The sequence below is a fragment of the Pochonia chlamydosporia genome, chromosome 1 (genome assembly GCF_001653235.2).
Source record: "Pochonia chlamydosporia 170 chromosome 1, whole genome shotgun sequence".
Lineage (NCBI taxonomy): Eukaryota > Fungi > Ascomycota > Sordariomycetes > Hypocreales > Clavicipitaceae > Pochonia > Pochonia chlamydosporia.
In genome coordinates this window covers 4310747-4336429 of record NC_035790.1, presented here as the reverse complement: position 1 = coordinate 4336429, position 25683 = coordinate 4310747, and the positions used below count along the sequence as shown (strand labels likewise).

At 48.8% G+C, this 25683-nt stretch overlaps 6 protein-coding genes across 6 annotated transcripts; 2 read left to right on the top strand and 4 right to left on the bottom strand.

The window, feature by feature from the left end:
* Nucleotides 1-150: 150 nt before the first annotated feature.
* On the bottom strand, nt 151-2649 carry VFPPC_01111 (5'-3' exoribonuclease 2; the record flags this gene model as incomplete). Its single annotated transcript, XM_022428208.1, has 3 exons — nt 151-487; nt 579-1026; nt 1077-2649. 3 exons carry the CDS (start codon nt 2647-2649, stop codon nt 151-153), a joined length of 2358 nt encoding a protein of 785 aa, XP_022284720.1.
* A 1282-nt stretch (nt 2650-3931) lies between these two features.
* On the top strand, nt 3932-7095 carry VFPPC_01110 (intracellular protein transport protein (UsoA); the record flags this gene model as incomplete). Its single annotated transcript, XM_018280996.1, has 6 exons — nt 3932-4915; nt 4974-6208; nt 6262-6481; nt 6539-6709; nt 6815-6925; nt 6982-7095. The coding sequence occupies 6 exons, from the start codon at nt 3932-3934 to the stop codon at nt 7093-7095; spliced, it is 2835 nt and encodes a 944-aa protein (XP_018149474.1).
* A 412-nt stretch (nt 7096-7507) lies between these two features.
* VFPPC_13001 (S-adenosylmethionine-dependent methyltransferase superfamily domain-containing protein) lies at nt 7508-9250 on the top strand (the record flags this gene model as incomplete). Its single annotated transcript, XM_018290778.1, has 3 exons — nt 7508-8123; nt 8173-8289; nt 8376-9250. The coding sequence occupies 3 exons, from the start codon at nt 7508-7510 to the stop codon at nt 9248-9250; spliced, it is 1608 nt and encodes a 535-aa protein (XP_018149473.1).
* A 60-nt stretch (nt 9251-9310) lies between these two features.
* Nucleotides 9311-11907, bottom strand: VFPPC_01109 (OPT superfamily oligopeptide transporter; the record flags this gene model as incomplete). Its single annotated transcript, XM_018280995.1, has 8 exons — nt 9311-9385; nt 9437-9549; nt 9604-9818; nt 9884-10029; nt 10086-10094; nt 10196-11354; nt 11436-11557; nt 11623-11907. The coding sequence occupies 8 exons, from the start codon at nt 11905-11907 to the stop codon at nt 9311-9313; spliced, it is 2124 nt and encodes a 707-aa protein (XP_018149472.1).
* Nucleotides 11908-12406: 499 nt separating this feature from the next.
* VFPPC_01108 (WD repeat protein) lies at nt 12407-16838 on the bottom strand (the record flags this gene model as incomplete). Its single annotated transcript, XM_018280994.1, has 8 exons — nt 12407-12639; nt 12759-12987; nt 13050-13300; nt 13361-13607; nt 13662-14102; nt 14155-16437; nt 16506-16697; nt 16758-16838. 8 exons carry the CDS (start codon nt 16836-16838, stop codon nt 12407-12409), a joined length of 3957 nt encoding a protein of 1318 aa, XP_018149471.1.
* Nucleotides 16839-21903: 5065 nt separating this feature from the next.
* Nucleotides 21904-25294, bottom strand: VFPPC_01107 (isoleucyl-tRNA synthetase; the record flags this gene model as incomplete). The annotated part of the gene is made up of 4 exons (XM_018280993.1): nt 21904-22988; nt 23043-24744; nt 24797-25150; nt 25220-25294. 4 exons carry the CDS (start codon nt 25292-25294, stop codon nt 21904-21906), a joined length of 3216 nt encoding a protein of 1071 aa, XP_018149470.1.
* Between the last annotated feature and the right edge of the window lie 389 nt (nt 25295-25683).

Sequence of the window (25683 nt, the reverse complement as noted above, 5' to 3'; positions counted from 1 at the left end):
AAATTTGCTTAATTTTCAATTGATGGGCGGTGGTGCTAGTATGTATATTTTTGCATCATGGAGTAAATAATAAGTTTATGCCAATAACATTAAGCAAACAACCAAACATGAAAACAGTCAAAAATATTATTACATTTAACACACCCTGCGCTACCACCTATGACCACCATTATTGTAACCTCGCCCATTCCTGTGTGCACTGTACGTTGGCGGAGGAGGGGGAATCCCAACCCCAAAGCCAGGGCCGCCAGGTGGCGGTGGGTGCCAGGTTGGGTTTCGTTGTCCATAATTGACAGGCCCGCCGCGTCTCGGCCCATTGTGATGCCCCCCACCGTAGTTGCTATATCCCGGCCCCCGCTGATCGCGTCGTTTTTTCCCTTGAATGACTTCTACATCGCTTGGGGTAAGCACAGGAGTTGGAAGATTTACTCCCCGTAGCAGCATTGACTTGTGTGCCTGATTGGTCTGTAGCATATCGAAGTAAACACTACGAGCGATGTGTCAGCGCTCATTGCTTGGTGCTTTCAAGCTTCAGATTTCTCTCTTACCTAACGGATCTGTCATAGTCCAAATCTGGCATCGCACGTCTCTGCAACGGATATTGAAGTGCACCATGTGGGACATAGTCATCCTGCTTCTCAACTTTCCCTGCTAAACCGCCACTGGCTTTTGGATTCAGTCTGAATTTGGTGGATTCCTGTCGTTTAGAGTAGAATTTGGTCAAAATATCGTCATACATGGAGCCGTTGCTGTCCGACAGGAGAAGTACATCCCTCCCCATTGCGTTTCTTGCAGCCTCCGAGGAGCTTAGAAGGGGGTACTTGCTCTGGACAGCAGCAAGTAGCCTGGGCATGTCGATGAATGGCAGAAGTGCAACTCCTTGCCAGGCCATCTTCTTCCCGTTTAAATCAACTTCGAAGTCTTGGGGATAAAAATCAATAATTTCGCTTTTGGCCTCGGTCATCAGTGGATGAAACACTTCGGGAANAGAGCGTGTCTTGAAGCTGCGGGCAAAACGCTCATTAGCTGTTCAAATGGTTTGGATATGCGACCCTTTTCAAAGACGATCTTCATGCTTGCCAAGTCTTTAAAATCAGCAGCAAACGGTGCGTAGTGATATGGGTAGTACCATTCCCAGGAGGGGCAGCCCTGGAAATAGTACAGCAGGACCCAAGCCAGGCCCTCGACATATGCTCGTGCAACTTCATGTCGAAAAGCTACATCGCCCGGAGCACGATTGAATTTCTGCTGATAATACCTATCAGCGTATCCATCTTCCCACAAGCGTACTGTATCAACTGGACCCTCTGATGGCACACCAAGGTTTGTTTTACTGGACTGCGCAGCGCTGGGGTCAGTGGTTGCGTCACCCGCCTCCAGAGTCGCCGGTGGCGGTGACTTTCGTTTTCCCAATATGGACGGTGTGGTCTCTGCCGGTTCAGCCAAGGCGGCATCTTTCTTCCTCGCCGCCCGCAGCTGGTCCTTGATGACGCTTGCAGCACTCTTGTTGGCAATGCTGGCGTCCTGTCCAGAGGTCTTATTCACCACCATGTCATGCGTGATAGCCAGAGGAGGATCTTTCGGATAGGAGGAGATTGGATAAAGAGGTAGCCCCTGAGATGGATCATGGTGGCCACCCTTGCGATCTTCAATAGGCGGTCGATGGTTCCCACGATGCGAACTATTGTCGTTTTGCAATTTTCTTCGCTTGGCGTTCGCTTCTCTGCGCTCTTCCTGCTCTTTCCGACGCTTGAAAATCGCGTCTTCTTGCTTGGCGAGGCCATCCAATATCCGCTGTGCTCTTTCTAAATCTATGTGTCCGTCTTTTGTGACGTAGCCCCCCATGGATGGCAAGTTGCTTCTCCAGATAGTTGTGAGCGTATCAATGCCATGTTCTCGAATCTCTAATGCTGGTAAATGTGGAAGGAAGTCATTTCCGACGAAGCAACACATGAAAACCCAGTCGTCAATAGCTCGCTCCAGGTCGAACCGAAATGGTAATCCAGGAACAGCTAATTCAGCCGCGAGATATTCTCGTAATATTGAGACGTGGAGCCAGATAAATGGCTTCAGAGTACCGCGATCGGGTTTGTCGTCGACATTGCCGGGCTTTTCCTTTGCCTCGCCTCGACAATTGCGCGCATCATGTCCCTTTTGTCCACACAGTTGGCACATTCTGGCCCTGCCTTCCTGGAAAAACACATCCTCCCGAAGAACTCGGAAATGCGGTTCATGGGTTGCCAGACCTAGCATAATCAGGTCGGCATCCAACCCGTAGATAACGTGGCGGGTGTTTGGGTCATGGTCCGGTGAAGCTCTTTGGGATCGAATAAATGACATGATCTTATGCTCACCTTCCCCAGGAACTGTTGCATCAGAAATCAGGACCTTCATTTTAGCCCATGCTGGATCAGTGTTCAGTTTGTATTGACACCAATACCGCAAGCTCACGGCTAATATATCCATAAAAGGAGTGCCTGGTGTTATGGAATTGTTGTCAAAAACCTTTTTGGAGACACTCTCTATGTGTTCCGGTGGCAGCACCCCGCCATTTTGTTGTTTGACGAGCTTCAACAGCTCCTTCTTGTTCTCTTCCTTTTCCTGTGCGTCTTGCGCAGATCGAAATCTTCGGGATCGCTGCTGGTTCATTTTGGCACGAGGTGCAACACCATCTGGATATGCGTCGTTAGCGCAGGCAGGAATGTAGGCGTGGAGGATGGAAATAATACTAACCGACAGCAATCATGAGAAGCTTCCGAGGTCTTACCATGTTGACGACGCGATCTGTATACCTGAACACCTCCAGCATCATTGCCTCCTCATCCTCAGGCGCAGGTTTGTCTTCCGGATGCGCGCAGGGATGGACTATACCATTCATGTCAAGATATAGGTTGTCGAATTCTTCACCGTTTGGATTGCGACCCGTCGTATCAACGGGCACAACGGATCCGTCTGGCATGACGACTGGCTGATCTTCAATCACGGGAGAGATGATTTTGGGATATTTGTTCGAAAGCCATCGGAAGGCGGCCGGGATGCCCATTTTGACGAACGATGAAAGTTGCAGTGCCTGGCACCGGCGCAATCAATTGCGAATTGTCTGGAATAAGGGCTGGGTCGGTGGTGGTTCGCGGGAATCAGACAATGGTGGTCGCAAAGTACATATGCTCTCTCTGCAACGGAAAAATTCCCCCTTCTACTAACGATGCCAGCGGCGGGAGACTAGGTGGGCTAGTACCTCAGAAGCTTGGGAGGAGGGTGGGGTGGCCTGGTAAGGTGTTAGTACATACATGGCTGTTGGGTTCCAGGCCGATGGACGAGGGAAACGTCGCCGAGGTTGGTGCTTGGGAAACGAAGTATACATACCTAGGTATAGGGCCAATCACCCAACACTTGGGCATCTAGATATCTCAATAAACAAACTACAGACAACAGACACATCCGGGTTAAATGAAGGGTATTGCAAGTAAAAATTCACGATACATGTCAATCACTCTGGCAAATTTGTGTGGCTGGAGCATTGAGGCTGGTGCCGGTGGAGTGCACCTGCCGCATGAGACGTATCTTGGAAGTACCTTTCAAGCTCCCTCCTCAGCTTGGTGGAACTGGGCCAAGTACCTCCAGCATGTTGTGTGTACCGTCCAAGCAGTCGGGCCACCCTGGCACCGAGCCGACAACATCTGGTGCATTTGCACGCCAAGCTCAGGCAAGCTCAGGCAAGCTCCATCCATTTGGAACACAATCCGCGCTTCCTCGTGAACAGGGGGCTTGAATAAATACAAGGGCTGCTGCTGAGGTGACAGATTCTTTCATTTTGTATGCTGTCCTTTGTTTCTTGCCAACCCAAGTTCGACCACAGAGCCAAGGTGCACAGAACGCCCCTTAAATTGGCGCGTTTGCAGTGCTCAATGGCGCATTGCACGACGACAACATGTTCTCGATTTCAACGACGCCGGCGAAACAGTCTGTCAGCGAAACTATAACCGTTCTAAGTGGCCGCCTAAACTCGGCAACCCTGCTTGAAGACCGACGAGCGGCAATACTGGGTTTACGAAGCTTTGCGAAAGATTTTCCGGCATCGGTGGCCTCTGGTGCATTGAGATGTCTCATTGGGAGCTTGGCTAAGGATGGCGACGACGTCGACACAGTCAAAGTCGTGCTGGAGACGCTGCTGATGTTATTTAGTCCCAATGAAACCAGCCCTGAGGCTTCCGACGAAGTAGTTCTCTGGTTGGCGGATGAATTTACTCAACGCCAGGAAAATATAACACTCTTGTTGGACTTTGTGGAATCCGAAGATTTTTACTCGCGACTGTACTCATTACAACTGCTCACCGCCATACTTTCGGCCCGTACTGAACGAACTGAGGAATGCATTTTTACTGCGCCTTTAGGCATCAGTAGACTCGTTGCAACTCTCGATGACCAGCGTGGTGCGGTGCGAAACGAGTGCGTTAGTCTCCTGACAGCCCTCACACCCTCATCAACGGAAATACAGAAACTGGTAGCGTTCGAAAACGCATTCGAGCGGATATTTGCTATTGTGGACGTCAATGGATCACTGACAGACGGCGGGAGAGCTGTAGAAGATTGTTTAATTCTTTTGGCAAATCTTTTGCGCAGAAACCCTTCCAATCAATCTCTTTTCCGGGAATCTGGTTTCATTGCAAAGCTGGCTGGGTTGCTGGAAAGTCTGCTGGAGACACAACTCTCGGATGCCGGTATTGCGGCATGGGCCTTGACACAGCGTAATCGAAACGTCTATGCGTTCTTGGCCGTCCTACGGCTGTTCCTCATTCAGGGCTCGGCTGGTGTGGCACAGAATCAACATGCCTTTTGGAAGCAAGGCCTGGTCTATAATATCCTTCAATTGGCATTTTCTCGTCGAGAAGTCCAAGTTACAATCAAAGCGGAGGTGAGGATGCCAAGTCGCAGCCACTCACATGTGAACCTACTTTAACCATTTTGGCTAGGCGTTGACCACTTGTGGTAATATGATCCGAGATGCAAAGCCCCTCCAGGAGAGTTTTGCTCAATTCATGGTCCCAGCTCCGTTGCTCGCTGGTCCAGGGGAAGACTCACCTAAGGAATTTGCGGCGAAGACGTATGTCATCGACGGATTACTCGACTTGACCCTTAATTCAGTGGACCAGTCGTCATTTGACCTTCGATTCTCGGCTTGCGAGTGCTTAAAGGCATACTTCTCGAATCATGCAGAAGTTAGGCTACACTTCTTGTCCAGGGCGATCGACGGTTACATGGCAGGGGCCGAAGAATCCGCCAACATTTTGACGGTTCTATTGAAGCCGGATGCAGCGGCCTTTGCCCGTGATCCCTACCGTCCATGGTTTGCCTCCGTCATCGCCTTCCATCTGCTTCACGACAATCCTACCGCAAAGGCAAAGCTACTGCAAGTTACAGAAGGGGATTCCTCTAAGGGCGAAGAGGTTGTCACAAGTATACAAACGGTCGCTGCTCATCTCATCGCCAGCATCGCCAATGGTGACGATGCCAGGATTTCAGTGGGCTACTTGATGTTGCTTTTGGGTTGGACATTCGAGGATTTCGATGCCGTGAATGACTTTCTGGCGGAGGGAAGCAATGTGCAAAGCCTTATACAGGCGATCTCACAACCACTCTCCGCAGGGGGGGATATCGTTCGGGGTCTTTGCGCGTTCCTTCTAGGCGTTATATACGAATTTTCAACAAAAGATTCCCCGCTCTCCAGAACTAGCCTTCACTCTATTCTTTCTAAGAGATTAGACAGAGAGCAGTACTTGGAGCGCCTGAGCAGGCTTCGAAGCCACCCGCTAGTCCGTGATTTTGAAGTCACTCCACAAAAGTACCGCCTTTCTGCAGGTAACAGCCTGCCGGACATCTTTTTCGACTCGATTTTCGTTGATTTGTTCAAGGATAACTACAGCCGAATGGGGCGTGCTATTGACAGGGCACCAGAGTTTGAGATTGCTGTCATGACAAATGGTGTCCAGAAAGGTATATCGAGAGAACTTGTGGATTCTCTTCGAAGTCAGGTTGAGGATAGGGATTGCGCTCTGCAAGAAGCCAAAACCAAACTTCTATCGCTGGAAGATGCGCTTCATACCCAAGAGGCAGAACATCGACGGGCCATCGAAGCCGCTACTGTTGAGTTGTCTAAACTCAAATCCTCATTCGGGGATATCGAAAGAGTTCATCAAGAGCAACTTGGGTATGTCGGCGAACCGTCTAAATTTCTTGTATGAATGCTAACGCTACTGCTAGAACACTGTCACAGGAGCAATCGGCAAAGGAGGCGGACCATGAGCGCGAAATCGTATTGGTTCGAGCGCAGCTTGCAGCAAGAGAGAGCCAACTTCAGACGGATCTAGCTCAAGCGCAAAAGTCCGCTCACTCAGAGGTTGAGCGTGTGAGATTGCGTGCTGATGCAGAGGCGGCTGACCTCAAAGCATCTGTGAATCGCCTTGAAGTGGACTTGATGAAGGTAAGCTCAGTAGGCTCTACACATTTCTGGTTGATATACATGTTGACAATCAACCAGGCGAGCAAATCCAAAATACTGGAGCTACAGGCACTCCAAGAAGAAAATGCAAGGCTACTGGCGCTGGAGGCGGATAAGACAGCGCAGGCAAGGGAGCATCGCTCAGAATTAGAAGGGCAGCTCAGTAGCACCAAAGCAACTGTAGACGATATGCAAAGCAAGCTTGAGAGCGTAAGTTCCATTCTTTCCCAGACTGCGGCTTCACCTGTTTGGCTAGAGAATGCAGCCAGAGCACCCAAAGCAGAGCTAATGCATGTGGATATTTTCACTGAACAGATCGAGACAAAGCTTTCAGACGAGGCTAGCGCCAAGAAAGCTGCTCAGGCAGAGCTAGACGACCTACTTATGGTATTTGGCGACTTGGAGGAGAAGGTCGCCCGTTATAAGGTACTCATACTCCTTGGAGTCGCAAACGCCTTTGGCTGACAACATCTAAACTATAGGCACGCCTTAGGGAACTTGGTGAGATTGTGTCCGAGGGTGAGGATGACGAAGAGGATGAGCTAGACCACGAGACAGAGGATGGGAGGAATGATATGGATGGCAATATCAAGTGAGGAATATCACCCAGACATGCGGGTGCACCGATACGTAATAGGCCCCGCCAAATTGCATCATCATGTCACTATGCCGCCTCCACCTAGTCTGTCCAGCATATTGTGGCTAATTTGCCCAAGTTCTTTGTTTTTGTTCACCTTTGGCAGAAAAAAAAAAAAACGAGGGGCACATGTCAAGAGTGAAAAAAGTGATACCTGGTTTTGTAGAGGACCCTGGCAACCCTCCAAAGCCAACGTGACCCATCACATAAAATCAAGTAGAAGGTATTGGCTCGCTTTGCAACACAAAAACATATGATAAAGATCCTAGGCATAAGGATAGGCTCACTCAAGCTCTCCTCACTATTCTCCGCAAAGTTTATTAGGCAACCAAGTAACACTGGCTTGCCACTTGCCCTCAAAGGATTCCATAATGGACAACCGGTGTGAAGAACCGATGGCCCAAGGATCGGATACGTCAGAAGAAAGCAACTGGCTCGATGTCGAGCCTGACGTGGAAAGGGTCGAAATTGTATCACTTTTCGACTCCAAAGTCTTTGCCACACTTCCAGAAATGTTACAATATTGCAAACAACAGTATGGCTTCGATCTGGTCCAAAATGTTCAGCGCCTGCAGTTGGACTTCCTGGGAGCAATTAAGTTGATAAATTTCATTCGCCTGCAGGTGAACAACAAGTCTACTCTGCCTGCCGAAATTTCTATTGGGGACATTGAGGATGATGGCTTGCTCAAACCAGTACTATCGAACGACGCTGCCATTTTCTCTCTCGACGAAGTGTTGGGATCCCCAACAGAAGCCCAGATGGGAACATCAGACGCAATGGACGACTCATACATTGATCTGCAGAAGAACAACAGACGTCTTGAAGTCGAACTAGCTTCCATCCGTGAAAGCTTTGCAAACTATCGCTTGGCTGTGGAAGAAACGCTGGATCGTCGTTGGGGCGTCAATGATATTCCAGGTCCATCGCCGAACGCGAAAGAAAAAGACCCCTCGGGATACTACTTCGAATCTTATGCAGCACACGGTATGACACTCGCAGATTCAATCACGTTCTCACAACTTACCCACAGCAGACATACACGAGACCATGCTCAAGGACACCGTTCGTACGGATGCATATCGGGACTTCATATACGAGAATAAGCATATTTTTAAAGACAAAGTAGTACTTGATATTGGTTGTGGGACTGGTATGTGTCTTTCCTTTTTTTTCCTCTCCCTGCTCGTTTGAAAGGAACTCTCTCTCAACCTAATTGTATTTTGACATATGAATTAGGAATTCTTAGCATGTTTTGCGCCAAGGCTGGCGCAGCAAAGGTGATAGCCGTTGACAGATCGGACATCATTGACAAAGCCCGCGAAAATGTCTTCAACAACAGCTTTTCCGATGTTATAACATGTGTGAGAGGCAGTATCGAAGATGTTGAGCTGCCAGTTACAGAAGTCGATATCATCGTCAGTGAATGGATGGGTTACTGTCTACTCTACGAAGCAATGCTGCCAAGTGTGCTATACGCACGGGATAAATATCTCAAACCTGATGGCCTTCTAGTTCCTAGCTCAGCGACACTGTGGATTGCCCCATTGAAGGACGAGGCATATGTGTTGGATCATATTTCATATTGGCACGATGTCTATGGCTTTGATATGAAAGCAATGCAAGAGGGCATTTTCGATGAGGTTCGTATACAAAGCATGCCAAATTCGTCACTTTGTGGTCAACCCTACCCTTTTAGAGTTCTGGACCTCTATTCAACACGTCCAGAAGACCTTACGTTCACAGCCAGATGGGAAACGGAGCTAGACAGCGGTACGGACAACATCGATGGATTTCTTATTTGGTTTGACAACTTTTTTTGCCCGTCCAGATCTGACCCAGTCCCTGAAGCAACCGCCACGGCGGCTAAATGGGCTGCTGAGTCCCCAGGTCATGTGGCTTTTACCACTGGCCCTGACGGCCAGGAGACTCATTGGAAACAGGGTCTGCTTCTAACAGGTTCACGGATGTCCCCAGATTCCGTTGAAGCCCCCAGCCGTCTGGGGGGGCAAATTACATTCTCTGCTGCAGCGGACAATGCACGAGCGCTCACGCTACGCCTGAATTGGTCAACTGGGCATGAAGAAAGAGAGCAAAGTTGGGAACTCAAATAGTTGAAACCGCCACACTTCGCATACCGTCGGTGCACATATGACAGTGGCTTGGAACACATGTCACAGGTGCGGTACATGGAGGCCCTGAAGGATCAAGTTTACTATACTCAGGAACCCTTCTCCGAGAATGAAACCCTTAAAGAGTTAGTATATTCATAGGGAGACAATAGACTCAATCTAACCTACCGATGCGAGTATTATGAGTTGCGCATTGGGCCGTTGCAGAATTTTAGTCCAGTACCAACAGACTATTCCACCGACTGCTCGTGCCAAAGTAAATGACGGTACATTATACATTCCTGAGAGATTTTAGCGCTGTATTTGGCGATATCGCTCAGTCGGATTGGACGTACCAACAGCCACAGCGATACCTCCTGGGACGTATGGCCGCCACCATTTATCTACACTGGCGGTGCGGATGAATGTTGTTATGGCAAATATTGTACCTGCTCCAATGGCCCATTCCTTAGCCATATACGGTAGTCCTTGGCCAGTAACCAATCTCGCCGTAAATATCCAAACGTAGGCAGTGGGAACTTGAAAAAGATCCCCGGGGATAGTGTAGACCCTACCGGATGCAGTCTGTTAGCTAATCCACATTGAAATCCCCAGGCAGCTCCAGAAGACGCATACGATGTGTAAATGCGGTAAATAAAGGCGCTGAGGATTGCTCCAGCGGTAGCACCAATCATTTGTCCCCAAAACTGGGCGTTTGGGGCTGCCCCGAGTAGATGACCAGTTTTAAGGTCCTGCATTAGGTCCCCAGCCTGGAGCGCGCCCTACAACTGTTAGAAGAACGGTGTACCTCTGCAGGTGTGTTCATGATGCAACTTACTGCCTCTGACTGGTATGCAGGTCAGCAAATACTTCTCAGTGAACGCAGGATGCAAAGCACAAGATATACTCATGCGCGCTGGTGCAATTGGCAAAGAAAGGTAGACTTACCACTGCGCCGGCTACAAGATTGATTAGAACACTAGATTTATTAGACTGGGGGATAATAAATGCAAAAAGAAGTTGAGCCAGCTTGCTAATTCCTGACACCGGGTTAAGGTCGGTTTCTCCAAGGGCTCGCACTCCCATAATGCTCAAAATTAAAGCAATTAAAACCGCAATAATTGTTGCAAATAAGGGAACAAGGTTCCCAAAGACGAAATGTGTGGTTCCGATGCAAAGTAGTATGGAGGCGGCAAGCCCGAAAACTACTAGTTTGTTCCCGATCAGTTGATGTGGAGGAGCATCATCGTATTGGATAATTCCAGTGTCACCAATGTCTTCGTCTTCGTCTTGGTCTTCGTCTTCGTCATCGCTGCATGTCTCCCTTGTGCTGTCGGTAATGCCTGGCTGTGAAGGAAAAATGTCATCCTGGTTTTGCAGCAAAGAGTACTGTGGTGGCGAGAATCCAATGATATGACTCTTTATCTTTTGCACCTTTCTCTGGAAGATTCCCAAAAAATTCATCATTGGTGAATGAAGAATTGAGCGGAATCCAACGTAAGTGAGGCTCACTACAGCGTCCACTAGCATGATCGCGAGGGACACCCAGACAATCCATCCTTTGCTGCCATGCTCCCAATCATCCACTGGCCCAGGAGCCCAACCTTGAAATTTCGCCAAAGGACTGAGCAATCCCCAGCCAATAATAGCTCCAAGAGTCATATGTAGCGTGGTCTCTGTGCCCATGATCACGCCTTGGCCAACGTAAGCCAAACTGGGATTGAGAGTCCAGAGCCAGGTGTTGGCGGCAACTGTTCCAAAAACTGGGAGATTCCGAATGACTGGCAAAAAATACGTCAAGACGGTAAAAAATCCCGAGATGAGAAAGCAGATGATGAGGAGCTGCATATTCGACACCCAATTTGGCTTCGAGCTTGCTTCGGACTGGGCATCATTTCCGTCTACATTTCCAGTAGTGGCCGCCGACACGGTGAAATCTTGGTCCATCGTACGAGAAACAAGGCTAGCAAAACCGCCTTGTGCAGCCCTGTCCAATTCTTCTGGCTTAGAAGATTGTGGTTCTTTGCCATGGAGCACAGATATAAGGACAGCGGTGCTAAAGCCACTCGGAAACTTCAGTCTCTCTCGAATTATGACCTGTTGTCTCCTGTTGAATTCAAATGAATGGTTTAAATAGTTAACTTCCCTTGCCTTTAGTTTTCTTCTTCAGGTGGTGAGTACATCTTACAGTGGTACCGCAAATACAACTCCGAAATAGCACAGCCCGAGAGACCAAATGATGAGCTGGACAGTACTGAGATAGAGCGGACCTTGTTCGTCGGGCTTCAAAAGATAGTTCATGGCAGGAATCTGGAAATTGTTGCATCAGCTCAACGTACAGGAAAGTACTGGTGGACAAAGGGATATGAACAAACCACGCCAACGAAGCCGCACCCGAGTGGCATTATCGCCATACCACAAGCCACACTTTGTAGTAGAACATTCTCAACTGGAGAAAATGGGAAGCTTAAGTGCGGTCGCAAGATCTTAAAAATTCCAAACCCCATCAGACTTGCTGGCATTGACATAATGGACACCCAGCCTGTTTGAAGTCCAAAATAGACATTGGCTGCACAGATAACAGTGCCAACGGCAAGGCCGGCAACCACGCTTCGCAGCGTGAAGCTTTGTCCTTCTATCAGAACTCCTGGCGGAGCCATGATGGCCAAATCAGCGGGGGAAACCGTTAACACGGAAGATGTTGAATTGCTACAACTTGAGAAGATGGACCTTTCAGGTACCTAGGTACTGAAGTATCCCCTACCTTTTGGGACAGCTGCTGACAAACCGGCGTCTATCTCGAGGCGGGGGGTGGCTCTGCATTTTGATTGCTGACTAAGCAGCCTTGATCACAACCACCTACCTAGGTGCCTAGTTAGGTAGGCAGTAAAGTGCGTATCATGTTTAGAAGGCACAACATTGAAAGAGAGTATTTCCATATCTGACAGAGGTAGCCTTGTATAAGCCAAGGAGATACAAAAGACGTCGTTTACACATTACGGGCTGCCTAAGCACTTAGGTTGATGTACAGGTGAGCAACAGAGTCTATCCTGCGACCGGACGCAACAATAAGGGTTCAACGGTTTAAGACCTTGTGCGTTGGACTAGCCCGTTTGCAAGTGCAGCGCAGATGCACTGACCGCTTTCATGAGACCATATTTACAGTCCAAAACTGTCAAGGAGCGATGAAGCATCAGGTTCCACAAATACCGACGTTGATGGCTTCGACGGAGAGTGCTTCGTCGTGTCACTAGCCCTTTCTAAACCTAGGCTGCGCCTTGTTGCTGAAAGATCATCTACTACTAGGGAACTTCTCCGTCGCAACAGCTTCAAGGGATTTACTTCACCGCCAAAGCCGGTAGCTACAGGTTGCTGGAATTCCCAGTTACGAACTAAGGCATCACTGCATCAGCTGAGGTCGTTTCAAATGGGAATTAATAGTAGGGAAGCACAGGGTTGACGCGAAGGAACGCGCCCCATCGCGCCCCTTCGTCAAATGATATGCACTTACCAAGATCTAGTCCGAGAAGGTCACAGCCCATTCGGTCGTATAGTTTAGCGCTGTGAAGCACAAACTCCCACTCTACTTTTGGTGTTATCTTGGAGGCACCTCGAAGCGTCTGCAAAGTTCTCTGACGTAACTGCGAGTACAAAACCACAAGAGCAGGGTCGTCAGTCAAGAACAGGCGAGACTTGATGTCTGGTGAGCAGGGAGTTTCGAGAAGCGCAAAGACCGGCATCTAGTGAATAGTGAGCACTGCGGCCAACATCTGTTGTTGGCTTATGAATAAACCAAACTTACGATTAACGCTCTGACAGCCATATCTTTACGGCCAAGCATCCAGAAGCCCCAAGATGCAAGCCATCGATTACCCTCTTGTGCGGCAAGAAGGAGGACTTCGTCCTGTATGAGCTTTCGTAGTGTTGGTCCACTGTCGCCTTCGTAAACGCGACTAATGGCGATGGCAAGTTGCAAATCCTTCATGCGTCGAAGGCAGACCTCAACAGCGTCCTCGAGGCGGTCAGCAAGCAAGAAGAAAGCTGCCGCGTAGTCTCAACCCATAGTCAGTACACATTGTTCCTATACACCGTCGCAGCATCCAAACAACTCACGGAAGCGCCGCTTGCTGAGCAACGCATAGGCATTCTTCAACGCTGTCCTTCGCCATCTCGGATCGTCAAAATTATTTGCGAGTAATTTTTGAGTAGCCGCTTGTTCCTTGTTCGAACTGGCCATCCGCCACAACCCCTGCAACACTGCCTTCTTCCGCAGAGCGAGGTAAAACAAGCTGCAATCCACAGGGTCCTTCAGTTCGCTCTTGGTGTACTCATTTCTTGCTACTGCTTCAAAGTGCTCGCGCTATGTCGTGTTAGCACCTTATCCTAGCACGTCGATTGACAAAATCACGCATACCAACGCAGTCAAATCGGAGAGCCACATGAAAACTCCACATTCGCGAGCCTGTTCCCACAACATCGCCCCATGATTTTGACGAGAGACGAAATCCAGGAGTATGTCCTGGCTGCCAGAGTGAAATGCCCAGTTTATTTCTCTCCAGGAAAGCTGCATCTCGGTCACTCGGCCTTTGCGAAGTGCATGCTGTCGATAGAACAACATGAATCTAGCAGCATTCTCATCCATAGAACGTCGGTGGCTTTCGACCAACGCCACGCACTCGACAATGTCTGCGAGCTGGATTTGTTCGTGTCCTGAAAGTTGGGGAATTCTAAGTTTCGTCAATCTATCGTTTATTAGTGTCGCTGTCTGCTCAGAAAAGGCATCTTCCTCCTCAGAACCGTCGCCATCCACGAACGAAGCTCCCATGGCTTTGCTGAACGAACTAGGTTGGGACACCTGCAAAGAGTAGTTAAAATCTTGGCCTCGTTCTCTAAGCCACGCAACTCACATTTGCACTGTAGAATTCTGACAATGGAAGGCCCAAGTAATCGTCCATAGTGTCACCGGGAATTAAGTATCTTAGCGTCTTGTGTAGTGTCACTAGGATCCGACGTACGAGATGGCCTTTGCCCGACAGGATACACTGGCTTAGGAACTGTGGGTGAAATATGGGAATTGGTCCGTTGAATCTCTGCACCACTTCGAACAAATCCTTACGATCATCTTTGTTCAGGTGACCAAGGCTTGAGATAGAGGACTCTCCTGTGTCTAGACGTCGGTCATGGACGAAAAGCTGATTTCCAGCGCCAATAACGAGGTGACCGTCAGCAAGCCAGGTAGAGTCCCCAATAGGATGTGCTGTAAGATCACGAATGTTGATCTCATGAATTGGTGCCCATGCCGGCCCTTTATTCAAGTAGTCGAATCTCATTTGAGATAGTAACAACACACGGTGTTGAAAACCAACAGCCAAAATAGCCTGCGCATCAGGAGTAGAGGTCCAATCAAGATCTTGGATGCTTTGGTGTGCCTTATAATCCATGTCATACTCGAGACGCGAGCCACCGATGTCCCATATAGTGAGCTGTGACCTAGTAGAGTTGACCAACGCCGCCTTTTTAAGCATACTACCACTTGCCAGGGCTGGGTCAAGAAGCCCCGTTTCGGTGCAAGAAGTTGACAACCAATCCACGGTCCGGCTTTCATGGTTGACCCGTGCCGCCCAGAAGTCGACTCTCCCAGCATGGGTATAGGAAATAGCCACATCGCGAGCGAATATGTCTAAAAACCCAGACGTGGCAGGAGCTGCTCCAGCGGGGTCCACCGGAAGAACGTACTTCAACTCGTCTGCTGTGGTCAATTGGAACCGACAAAATTCAGTGAGCACTGCTGCTCTCTCGTTCGAACCGACGTTACTCAGATAGGGAGGGAGCTGTATCTCCCACACGACCCCATGCCCACTGGATGTTATCGTGGCAATGTAAGCCAGCTTGTAATCTGTAGTCTGTGGCCGCGGTAATACTATGAGACACAGCGGCGATTCACAAGTCTCATAGGAACATTTCGCAAGCACCGATGCAGATGTACCACGGCAATCCCAGAGGACTATGGCCTTCGGACGTAAGAGGACAACGAAACGCCCCTTGCGCAAGACGCAGATGCGAAGTATCTCTTCTGTTTCGGGTATGACAGATTTTCGGATAAGCGTTTGATCTACCCGTTCGCTGTCAAGGGTAGAATGGTTCCATAGAACACATTCTCCTTCACGGGTTCGTGAAACTACAGCATGTCCGCTGACGTTACGCAAAATCTTTTTTACCGGTGCAGTGTGTCCAGTCCAGACAGTTTGGAGGCTGAGACGCTGATTGTTGTCATTGGGATCCAATAGGTTAGCAATGTCGCCCGCAAAAATTCCGATCTTGCCATCAAACGAATGCAGGACTATATTAAGTTTTCCATTTCGCCTGTCACAGTAGTTGTGAGCTTCGGTATGTCCCCCGGCTTGGGTTTTCAGGAACTCGCTCATGACATCAAAATGTGGCAAAGGTATCTGTGCAATGGTGAATACCTTGAATTGTTCAGGTTTGTTGTTCCCAACATTCTCCAGTGCCCAAGCAGACATGGTACCCCTCTTATCGATACTAATGCATATCTCCGGGTTCCTATTTGCAATAGCAACAAGATGATCTAGAGCAGCATTATTTGTACTGTCGTCGTCCGCCGTTCGATCTTTGATGACTCTTTCTACGGCTGTAGTAAAGTCGCGGCCGTCGACGATAAACACTAGTGGAGGAGAACAGCGTATTGGCTTGTCCACACTAGATTCCCTCAGATCAACTCGGCCCAAGAGTTGCCAGTGTCTGCCATCCGTCGCCTCGGTGGGAATCCAAACGCGGATTGAGCTGTCGAGACAGGCGGTGTACAGGACATGGTCCGCTGACTGCTCTGGGTGGTACGGCCTACGCCATCTTACGGATACAACAATGTCAGGATGGCGGAGGTACGTCACATCGAACCGAACCTCATCTGCACCATATACCAATCGCCTCCAGATTTTCGCTAGGCAATCGTGGTGCCCAATAGAGGCGATGTACGCGGAATCATGCGAGATCGTGGCAGACTTGGTCGGGTTGGGTAGTTGTTTCCGCCATATATTTACAGGAGAACCGGCCGTCGTAAAGAGTGATAACGAAGTGGAGGCGACTAGAAGTTCCTCCGAGCCACCCCAGGAAAGTGCACATACGGTCGTCGAACCAGGGTCTGGAATGTCGAAACACGATTGTTGCGCCCACTGAGAGGACGTCAGTACGTCGAACAGAGCGCTGAGAGTGAATGAAAGTAGTGGAGAAGCTGCACAACCTTAATATTGTCATCTTGTAGGGGAAGCGGCTGGTATATGCGGACCTGCAATGCTGTGCACGTCGCAATCTTTCCGGATGCTTCATCAAGAACAATCGCATCGAGACGTTGCTCGCTATCGTCATCATACACCGTTTGCAGTATCCGGCATGCCCCATCGATTATTGTAAAGGCACTTCCGGTTATGTATGCCTGTGACAGCAAATGTTATCAGAACCAGGTCCGAGCTGCACTTCGCGAATGGCCGCTCACATTTTGATGACGCCCGTCCCAGAAACCCGTTGTTACACCTTGTAGCCTTGATGGGGGCTGGCCGGGGAGAACAGCAATCATGCTATTGAATTATTGAAGGGTTGTTTCATGTCTGAGTGTCAATGACGGTGATGATACTTCGCTGCTTGTAAATAATTTGCCTCGACGCTCTTTCGGGCTCGAAGCTGCAGATTGGAATTCCTGGGAGGTTGCTTTGGTGTGGAGCTTGAACTCTGTGACGCAATCGGCCCCTTTTGCAGCAGCACGTGTCAAGTTGGTCACCTTCACCCTCCATGCCAAGTTGGTGCTTATCTACCTACCTAGGTAGGTGCCTAGGTCATAAGATGTCCAAGTCCAAAATACATCGTGAATTATTTACAGTAGAGAAGGCAGGATATGGTATAATTTGCTCTATGTTAGTGGCCTCTAATTCATTTATTTTAAACTTTGGAACACCAGTATTATAGCTGCACAGTTAGCCAGAATAGGGACAAACCAGTGCCCGAAATGGCCAATCCAGTAGCTCTGTCGCGCAGCAAACTATTACATAGTCCTTCGGTGTGACCACGTAGATATTATGCTTGGTGAAATGCACGGGATATAGTTTGTTTTAGACTATGGTTTAAGGCGCTTTTGCCACAAGGCATTATAACATCTCCACCAAAAAGTCGCGAGGCTTGGGGTAAGCCCACACATTCAAATATCAAACCGGTGCCAACTAATACACCACGCCTAACTTTCAGTTCCAGCATCGGTGCTTCAATATCATCCCATCTCTCAATGCTGTGAAGGGGAAACGAGTATTTCCTATTTCGGTAACACAAACAGCAGCCCATCCTATCACAGATCCAGCATACCCGGCCAAACCCAAGGTGCCTCTGGTAATCGACCAGCCATGGTGAGGAGTAGTCTGATCCACACATGGGTACCCAACACTACGGCATGAGCCTGGGCCCAAACTCTACCATTTCATGGTGAGCAAGTGAGGATTCACACACGAAGAACAGCATCATCATCTTGCTGCAGGCTTGGGGCATGCATCGGAACAGGCCTAGCAAAAATTGGCCGAGACACAGAAGGTGTTGAAGAGGTTGTCTGAACGTCATTGCTGCTGCGCCCTGCCAACCTGGACCATTTCGAAACAGCAGATTTGGATCTGGTGCTTAGAAAGGCGCTGTCATTAAACCGATCGCTATTGTCAAGGGTTCGAGGCGGCCCGATGGGTCTGGCCGATGATCCCTGGCTCCGATGCCCTGCGGCAGATAAAGGATTATGCATTGCCCGCCGAATGCTAATGGGAATGGGAGCTCGTGGGGTTGTAGAGCTCAAGACCCTGGATGGACCCAAGTTGCCATACATGAGTCCACCGGGATCCGGTTTGCCAGGTTTGTCAGAAGAGTTTCCCACTGACTCTGCATCCACTTCTTCCACGGGATCCATTAGTCGAATAGGGAGCGTACGGCTGGTGGGCAGCGCAAACCCGGTTGAACGAGACGGAGTATGTAGAGGGCTTGGGAGATCTTGGTTATCGTCAAATCGACGGAAATATGTACGCGTCTTCGGAAGTGATCTTGTAGTTTTGCGGGAGATGCTCAACGGTCCATCCCAAGCCGGTGATTGCGGTTCCAGCAAATTCGTTTCGGCTGGGTTCGTATGTCGTCGCCAAAACAGAAAAGCCCTATTTCGGGTTTCACGTTTGTGCCTCTGTCTAACCATTATTGCGGAATGTGCTTGCCCGCTCCTCTGAAGGGTTGAAATGGTCCAGATCTTGACAGCTTCGCGTTGTCTTTCACTTGACCATTGTTCCATTGCCGCCTTCTGTAGTTGTTCATCATGCAAGGCTCCGTACTTCCATTCATCCAGCAAGTAATGCTTTCGACAGTCTATGCCCAGGGAGAGTGATGCGTCAGATTGCAACGTGAATTGTTTCCAAAGCAAGACACTTGCTCGACGGTTGTCTAGTTCGAGCTTCGCCAGGTAGTCATGACCTGCTTGGTCGATCCTTGACATGTGGGCAGTGTGCGACAGCCAGCAATCTAATGCCTTATAGAAGCCTCGCTGCCTTCGTTTGGAGGAAACTTCAGTGTACCTCATCATTAGATATCCCCTAACCACAAGTCTATTTTGATGCTTGTGATACCGGGCAGTGATATCAAAAATTCGAATCAGACGAGTAGCCCAGATGTACCATCGTGCCCTCTCCTCCAAATGACCAAGTTCTAACTGCTTCTCCTTATGAAAACGCAATCGATTGAAAAAACAGCCAGCTCTCATGGTCTTGGCATGGTTACTTGATGCGATTTGTCGCACCAGATGACATTTTGTAACTGTGAACCAGATGTTCATACACCTACCGACAGAGAGGTATTCAAGGGTCCAATGGAACGCTTGTGCCCGAGTCCGTAGATTCCAACTTTCAAAAACCTGAGCCGCATTCTCCATTACTAGTAGCTTTCGACAAGCACGAGCCCTGAGCTTTGCCTCCTCTTGATCCCTCCACTTCCAAAACCAGACGGCGGTGTCAAGGGAAGATCGAACCTGCTTAGCTGCGTGGGCTTGAACCCTGTGTACATGCATGAATTCAATCCACCTGCCACAAATGTCACTATTCATGCGCTGTCTGCTTCTTTTGGTGAGGTATCTAGTTGAGTCTCTGTAGGCAAAAGCTCGCTTGTGCCAGGTTTCGATGAGATGAAATCTTATGCATCTGCCAGATATTTCGGCAGACTGTCGAGCCAATGAAAGCGTGGACCAGTAGCCCAGCCAATACCTGCTTTTCTTGCGCAAGTGGTTCTGAGAAATTAACGACGCTCCTAAACTAAGCTGCTCTTCCTGGCAGGTTACTGCACGCCGCAGCTTCTGGACAGCGGTGACAGCTTTCAAATGCAGTGTAATTGGGGCTTTTGAGTCCGGAGCCAGGGTCCAGCTGTTGAAGCAGCGAAAACGTATCATATGTCTTCTTGCAATAGCTTCTCTCTCAAGACGAGTTGCAGTTTCATCAGCCCACTTGTTGAAAACTTTGCTGGCAAGGTAGATCTGACGTGCTCGCACCGCCATACTACCGAGAAGTTCATGCTCGATACTGTTTGAGTCTGAGGTATTTATATCCGAAACCGGATGGGTATCCTTGACATTTCCGCCACACAATTTTATCGACGCAAGTGACTGAGGTCTGGCGTTTGAAACAGAAGCTGTCGAGCCCTCTTGGGCATTTGTATCGTTGGATTCTGGACTGTGTTCTACCGAAGTTGATGCAATTTTACGTCGATCATCGAACGCTGACATCAATCCAGCTCCAGAAGAACTCGCTGTTTGAAGCCTCTTCGGGTGGATGAATGACAGCCCGGTAGGATGCTTAGCTGAAGATATTTGGAGTAAGTCCTCATCACCATGCCGTTCTCCTGAAACTGGCCAGCGATTGCGCGGAGTAGATATATTCGAAAAAGCCAATGTACGACCTGCTTGGTCATTTCGAACGCCATTTTCTTCAGTGCGACGCCAAGGAAATGCGGATTCCGAAGAAACCAGTTCTGGTGGTAATTCTTTTCTTCTTGTCTCAGGACGGCCTTCTTCAGACTCTTTTAACAAGTCAATTGCAACTTCTTGATCTTTCGCTGGACGTGGAGGGTCTGAATGGTATGAATCTTCCAATTCAGTCGCATTTTCCCCAAACTCGAGCAAAATCCCCATCCGTTTCAGAATGGCCTCGAACTTTTCCAATAACGACTCTTCACCATGTTCGCCGCCGATGCGAAAAATTAGGGCGGACAAGTGGTGATCGGAATCCGGGTCGATTCCAAAGGTAGGAAGTACATCGTCGTAGGCCTTGAAAAGAATGGCCGCTGGTAGTGGTTTTGGGTAAGTCGATCGATGAAGTTCGTCTTGGGCCAAAGAAACAACGGAATGGATGATTGTGATATCTAAGAGGCAGCATTCAATACATTGATGGTCTGGCCAACCCAAGGAGGTTTCCTACCTCTATTGGAATAGTATGGTTCTTGCGTCAGTTGCGTCTGGTTTGGGCTCGTTTCGCCAGGTTCATGGACCATACCATGGTCTCGATTATTTCCTGAAGATTGAAGGCTTGCCACTATGGACTATCAGTTCTGTCACGTCACAGGAAAAATTGGGCATGCTTGGACTCACTGGAGGCGGTGGTCTCGTGTCATAATTCATCCATTACAATGATCGCACGTAATAGGTGACATATGAACAATCCAAGGCTACTGGAAACACCCTAAAGCGCTTGCATGACGTGCTTGAAATGAATAAACTTCTCTTACCTACACTATTGAACTGGACGGAAGCTGTTGATTGTAGAGGCGCGTGTGGTTAACCTCTCACGCGATTTGCCCCACTTGCCGTCTGAAGGCCATCGCTGTTATGTAAGCACAGTCCACATGATCTTCTGAGCAACCTTCACCAACTCCTTACCAGAACCAAGAGAACACTCTTTGTGAGCCGTCCTCCACTTTTTTGAAGCAGCATGTAGTAAGACTAGCTGCCTTCAAACATCCCTTCTCCTTTTTCTGTCCTTAGTCCTGTATCTGAACCCTTGGGTGTTAACATCAAGTCGGTCGTACATCAAAAACTCAATCTTGCCAACTTGGAATTACGTCCCATGCCTCAAGCACCAGGTCAGCGTCAGATCCAGAGGCTGGCCGCCGCAGCTTCACTTTGTTCGGGCCAGGTGAGCCATTACTTATTTTTCACCAAGCGTCTAGCAACAAGGTCCATCGATTCACAAAGATTTTTTAGGCTGCCGTGTACGGCAGGTGTGTGGTGGCGGATTATCATGCGGTGGAGGAAGGAAAATGCGCCAAAGAGTTTATGAAACTCAAGGATTGCTATATCGTAGGTTGATCCACGTAGAAACCCAAACGTTTCACGGGTACGCAAGCTGACTCTGAGCGGTCAGAAGGCGGTATCGAAGAAATAACCGCGTCAGCCGTTTTTGTGACACGGTTCTTCAGTTTTTCCACGGTTCTATACTGATAGTATATTACCTATTTCTTTTGATACTCTTCTGTACTATCTTCTATCTTAGATAAAAAGTGCCCGGCGCAATTGCTAAAATAGAAATTCGACGCATAGCCCTTACTTTGAACCGCCGATACGGACTTGTCTAGGGATAAGCTGCGATGACCTACATGTGGATTAGGCGCAGTAAGAAGGTAGCCTGTTGTACTTCTTGCTCCTCCTCTGCAATAATTGCGGAGGTTGTCCCGTCCCCTCGCACCTTCTCAAGGGGTCGCCGCAAGGTTTTTTCGAATGTGGCGGATTGAGACATCAAGACTTCAGTCAACCCCACACCTTCGGGGTCGGACAAGACCTGATATTCCATCTTGACATCATCCGTCGCCTGGAGTCCCGCCTTCTTACGAAGCCTTTGGACTCTGTTGATGATTTCCCTGGCCAAACCCTCTTGTGCCAATTCGGGGTAGATTTCGGAGTCCAGGATGGTGAGAACCTCGTTGTCCGAGTTGATTTCCAGATTTTTGGATGTATCATCCTCCCGTAGCCCACGTCGGACAACCAAATCGCCTTCTTCTAGCCGAATTCCGTCAACCAAAATCTCTCTGTTCTGCAAGTATTCTTGGACTTGTTCGCTAGTCAAGTTCGGCAATGCTTTTTTAACCCGAGCCATGTCCTTTCTGAGCTTTTTACCAAGGACCGGCCAATCCGCAGTGACGCTGAGCTGAACGTTATAATTCGCCTCGTCACCTGATAGAATAAGGTCTCGAACATTGAGCTCTTCAGTGATATAACTCTCTAGCGATTTAACATCATCGAGATATTGGGGGTCATGATGTATGACAACCAATGTCTTGAGCGGCGTCTTTAGGCCGATACTTTTTCGTTCTCTTGACACTCTTGCCAATTCAATTACTCGTTGCATTCTCGAGACTCTCCTCTCTACTTCCGAGTTAAAGAGCTCTTTCCTGACTTCTGGAAATGGCAGAAAGTGAACGCTTCGAGGATCTTGTGCCTGCAGTTCTTGCGGAATGTGCGGGAGTAATTTCAGATAGATAGTATCTGACAAAAATGGTGTAAATGGAGCCAACCCTCGGCAAAGAGTGTACAGGACTTCGAAGAGGGCATTTAGCGCATGCTGTGTATCTTGCAGACCATTCTCTCCCTTGAGTCTCCGTCGGTTAAATCTGATATACCAGTTGGTGGTGTTGTCGATGAGTTCCAGGAGTCGTGGTACAACTGTATAGAGTCGATATCCTGCTTAGATGTTAGAGCCTGATATTCCATTCTTATGTCAGTAGGAGTTCATACCTCGCATTTCTTTGTTGACGAACTCTAAAAGACTTTGGCAGCTTGCCAGAATCCAACGGTCCATGACATTGTCGTTTTCTGATTCCATGTCCGGATTCCACATATACTCAACTCCTTCTGTCTTCTTCAAGAGAGCAGTCTGCCCTTCGAAGAACTTGAAGCTGTTCCAAAGCGGAAGCAGAACCTTCTGCACAACCTCTTTTACTCCAGACTCTTTAAACCGAAGAGGCTCAGCCCGAACAACCGGCGAATTAATAAGATACAGTCGGAGAGCATCAGAACCATACTTATCCATCACAATAGAAGGGTCAGGGTAGTTTTTGAGTCTTTTTGACATCTTCTTGCCGTCTTCTGCAAGTACAATGCCATTCACGACACAATTTTGAAAGGGTGAGCAACCAAATAAATGTGTCCCAAGCACGAGGAGAGTGTAAAACCACCCTCGAGTTTGATCAAGTCCCTCGGCAATGAAGTCCCCTGGAAAGGACTTCTCAAACTTTTCGACGTTTTCAAAAGGGTAATGTTGGCTGGCATATGGCATGCTTCCTGATTCAAACCAGCAGTCGAAGACTTCGTCAACTCGCCTCAATGTACCTTTACCCATCTTGCTAGGGATGGTGATGTGATCTACCTTGTCGCGATGCAGATCTTTGATTTCACCTTTATACCCGCTAAGTTCGCGCAGCTCTTCAATGCTCCCGATGCAGACTCTCTCTTCTAGGTCGTCACTGACCCATAGAGGAATCGGGGTGCCCCAGTACCGATTTCTGCCAACATTCCAATCTCTTGCGTTAGCTATCCAGCTAGCAAATCGACGCTCCTTGACAAAAGAGGGGACCCAGTGAGATCCCTCAATATTTTTGAGCATATCGGGGATGATCTCAGGTATTCTAATGAACCAGGAAGGTACCGCACGGTAAATAAGGGGTGTGTCGGATCTGGGGCACATTGGGTATGAGTGGCGTAACTGTGACTCGACAACCAAGCGATCGGCAGCCTTCAGATACTTGATTATGTGTTTGTCAGCCTGTTTAACATGCATGCCAGCAAAGTCTGGCACTTTCTCTGTAAAGTGGCCGGTATCGTCAAGTGGGTCCGGTGGTGGCCTCTTTTCACTGATAACTCCCGCCGCTACAGCAACGTTGTAATCCTCCTCGCCAAAGGCAGGTGCTTGATGTACAATTCCCGTCCCGCTGTCTGCTGTAACATAGGTTCCATTGAGCACTCGGAAGCCATGGTCCTTGAAATCCTCGTAGAAGTAGTCAAATAGCGGCTTGTATTGCCATCCCAACATTTCTTTGCCCTTGACTTTTCCAACCACGGAGTACTTCGCCTTCTTCGGATCTTTATACAGAGTGGATAGTAGTTGTTCGAGGATGACAAAGACTTTTCCCGATTTCTCATCATGTATCTTGATGTATTCAAAATCCGGGTGCACGGCCAGGCCCGTGTGGGAGGGAAGGGTCCATGGCGTGGTCGTCCAGGCTAGGAGGTGGATATCTGGATCTTCGACAAGTGGAAATGACACTACCACGGCCGGGTCGGTTACATCTTGATAGTTCTGATTCGCTTCAAAGTTGCTCAGTGCAGTTGTGAGGACTGTGGAGTACGGCATAACCCGATGACCTTGGTAGACCTGTCCTTTCTCAAACAGTTGCTTGAAAACCCACCACAAAGATTCCATGAATTTGGGATCCATCGTCTACGCGCAGTATTAGAATATAAGAAATCAGCTATCCATGTCAACTGCTCACCTTGTAGTCATTGTCAAAGTCTATCCACCGCCCCAACCGCTCGATTGTAATTCGCCATTCTGAAGCATAGCGCATGACAATGGCGCGGCATTCTTCGTTGTACTTTTCAATCCCAAACTTCATAACAGCAGCTTTTCCGGATATGCCTAATTTCTTGTCAATTTCGTGCTCAATTGGTAGCCCGTGAGTGTCCCAGCCGAATCGACGTTCGACATGGAAACCCTTCATTGACCAATATCTCGGTATGATATCCTTGATTGTCGATGCCAGCAAGTGCCCATAGTGAGGAAGACCGGTTGCGAATGGCGGGCCATCATAAAACGTATAGTGCGGGCGGCCACTCGACAATTCAAGCTATCGGCAGGAAAGTTTAGTAAACAATGTTAATTTTCGCGACTTCTACGTGGTACACTTGCTCCATACCTGGCGTTGGAATGCGTTAATGGCACGCCATCTCTCGATTGTGACTACCTCCTCCTTGGGAAAATCTATGGACATTGCGCAGATGATGTCAGTGGAAACGTGGAGGAGCTCAGGTGTTGGCGAGCCGTCACCACTCGTAGATTGTGAATGCCTGCGGTTTTTGCAGTTCGAAATCGACGTGGCCTACCTAGGTGGTCTCTTCGAATGGCGAGGCGATGAGATTTCTGACTTTGGTCTCTCCAGGAGAAGAAAATACTGCGCAGTGACTCAAGGTGGGGTCATCACATTGCCCAAACCTGTTGGTGGGGGCGGGGTTGGTCTGGCGCACACATTGCCGAAAAATTGAGTTACATACAAAGCTATGTCTGGTGCTGCTACCCTACAACTTATTCAGCTGGCATGGCTTTTTTTTTGGGATTGATTTTTCTTTCTTTCTTTCTTTCTTTTTGGTCTTTATATGTACT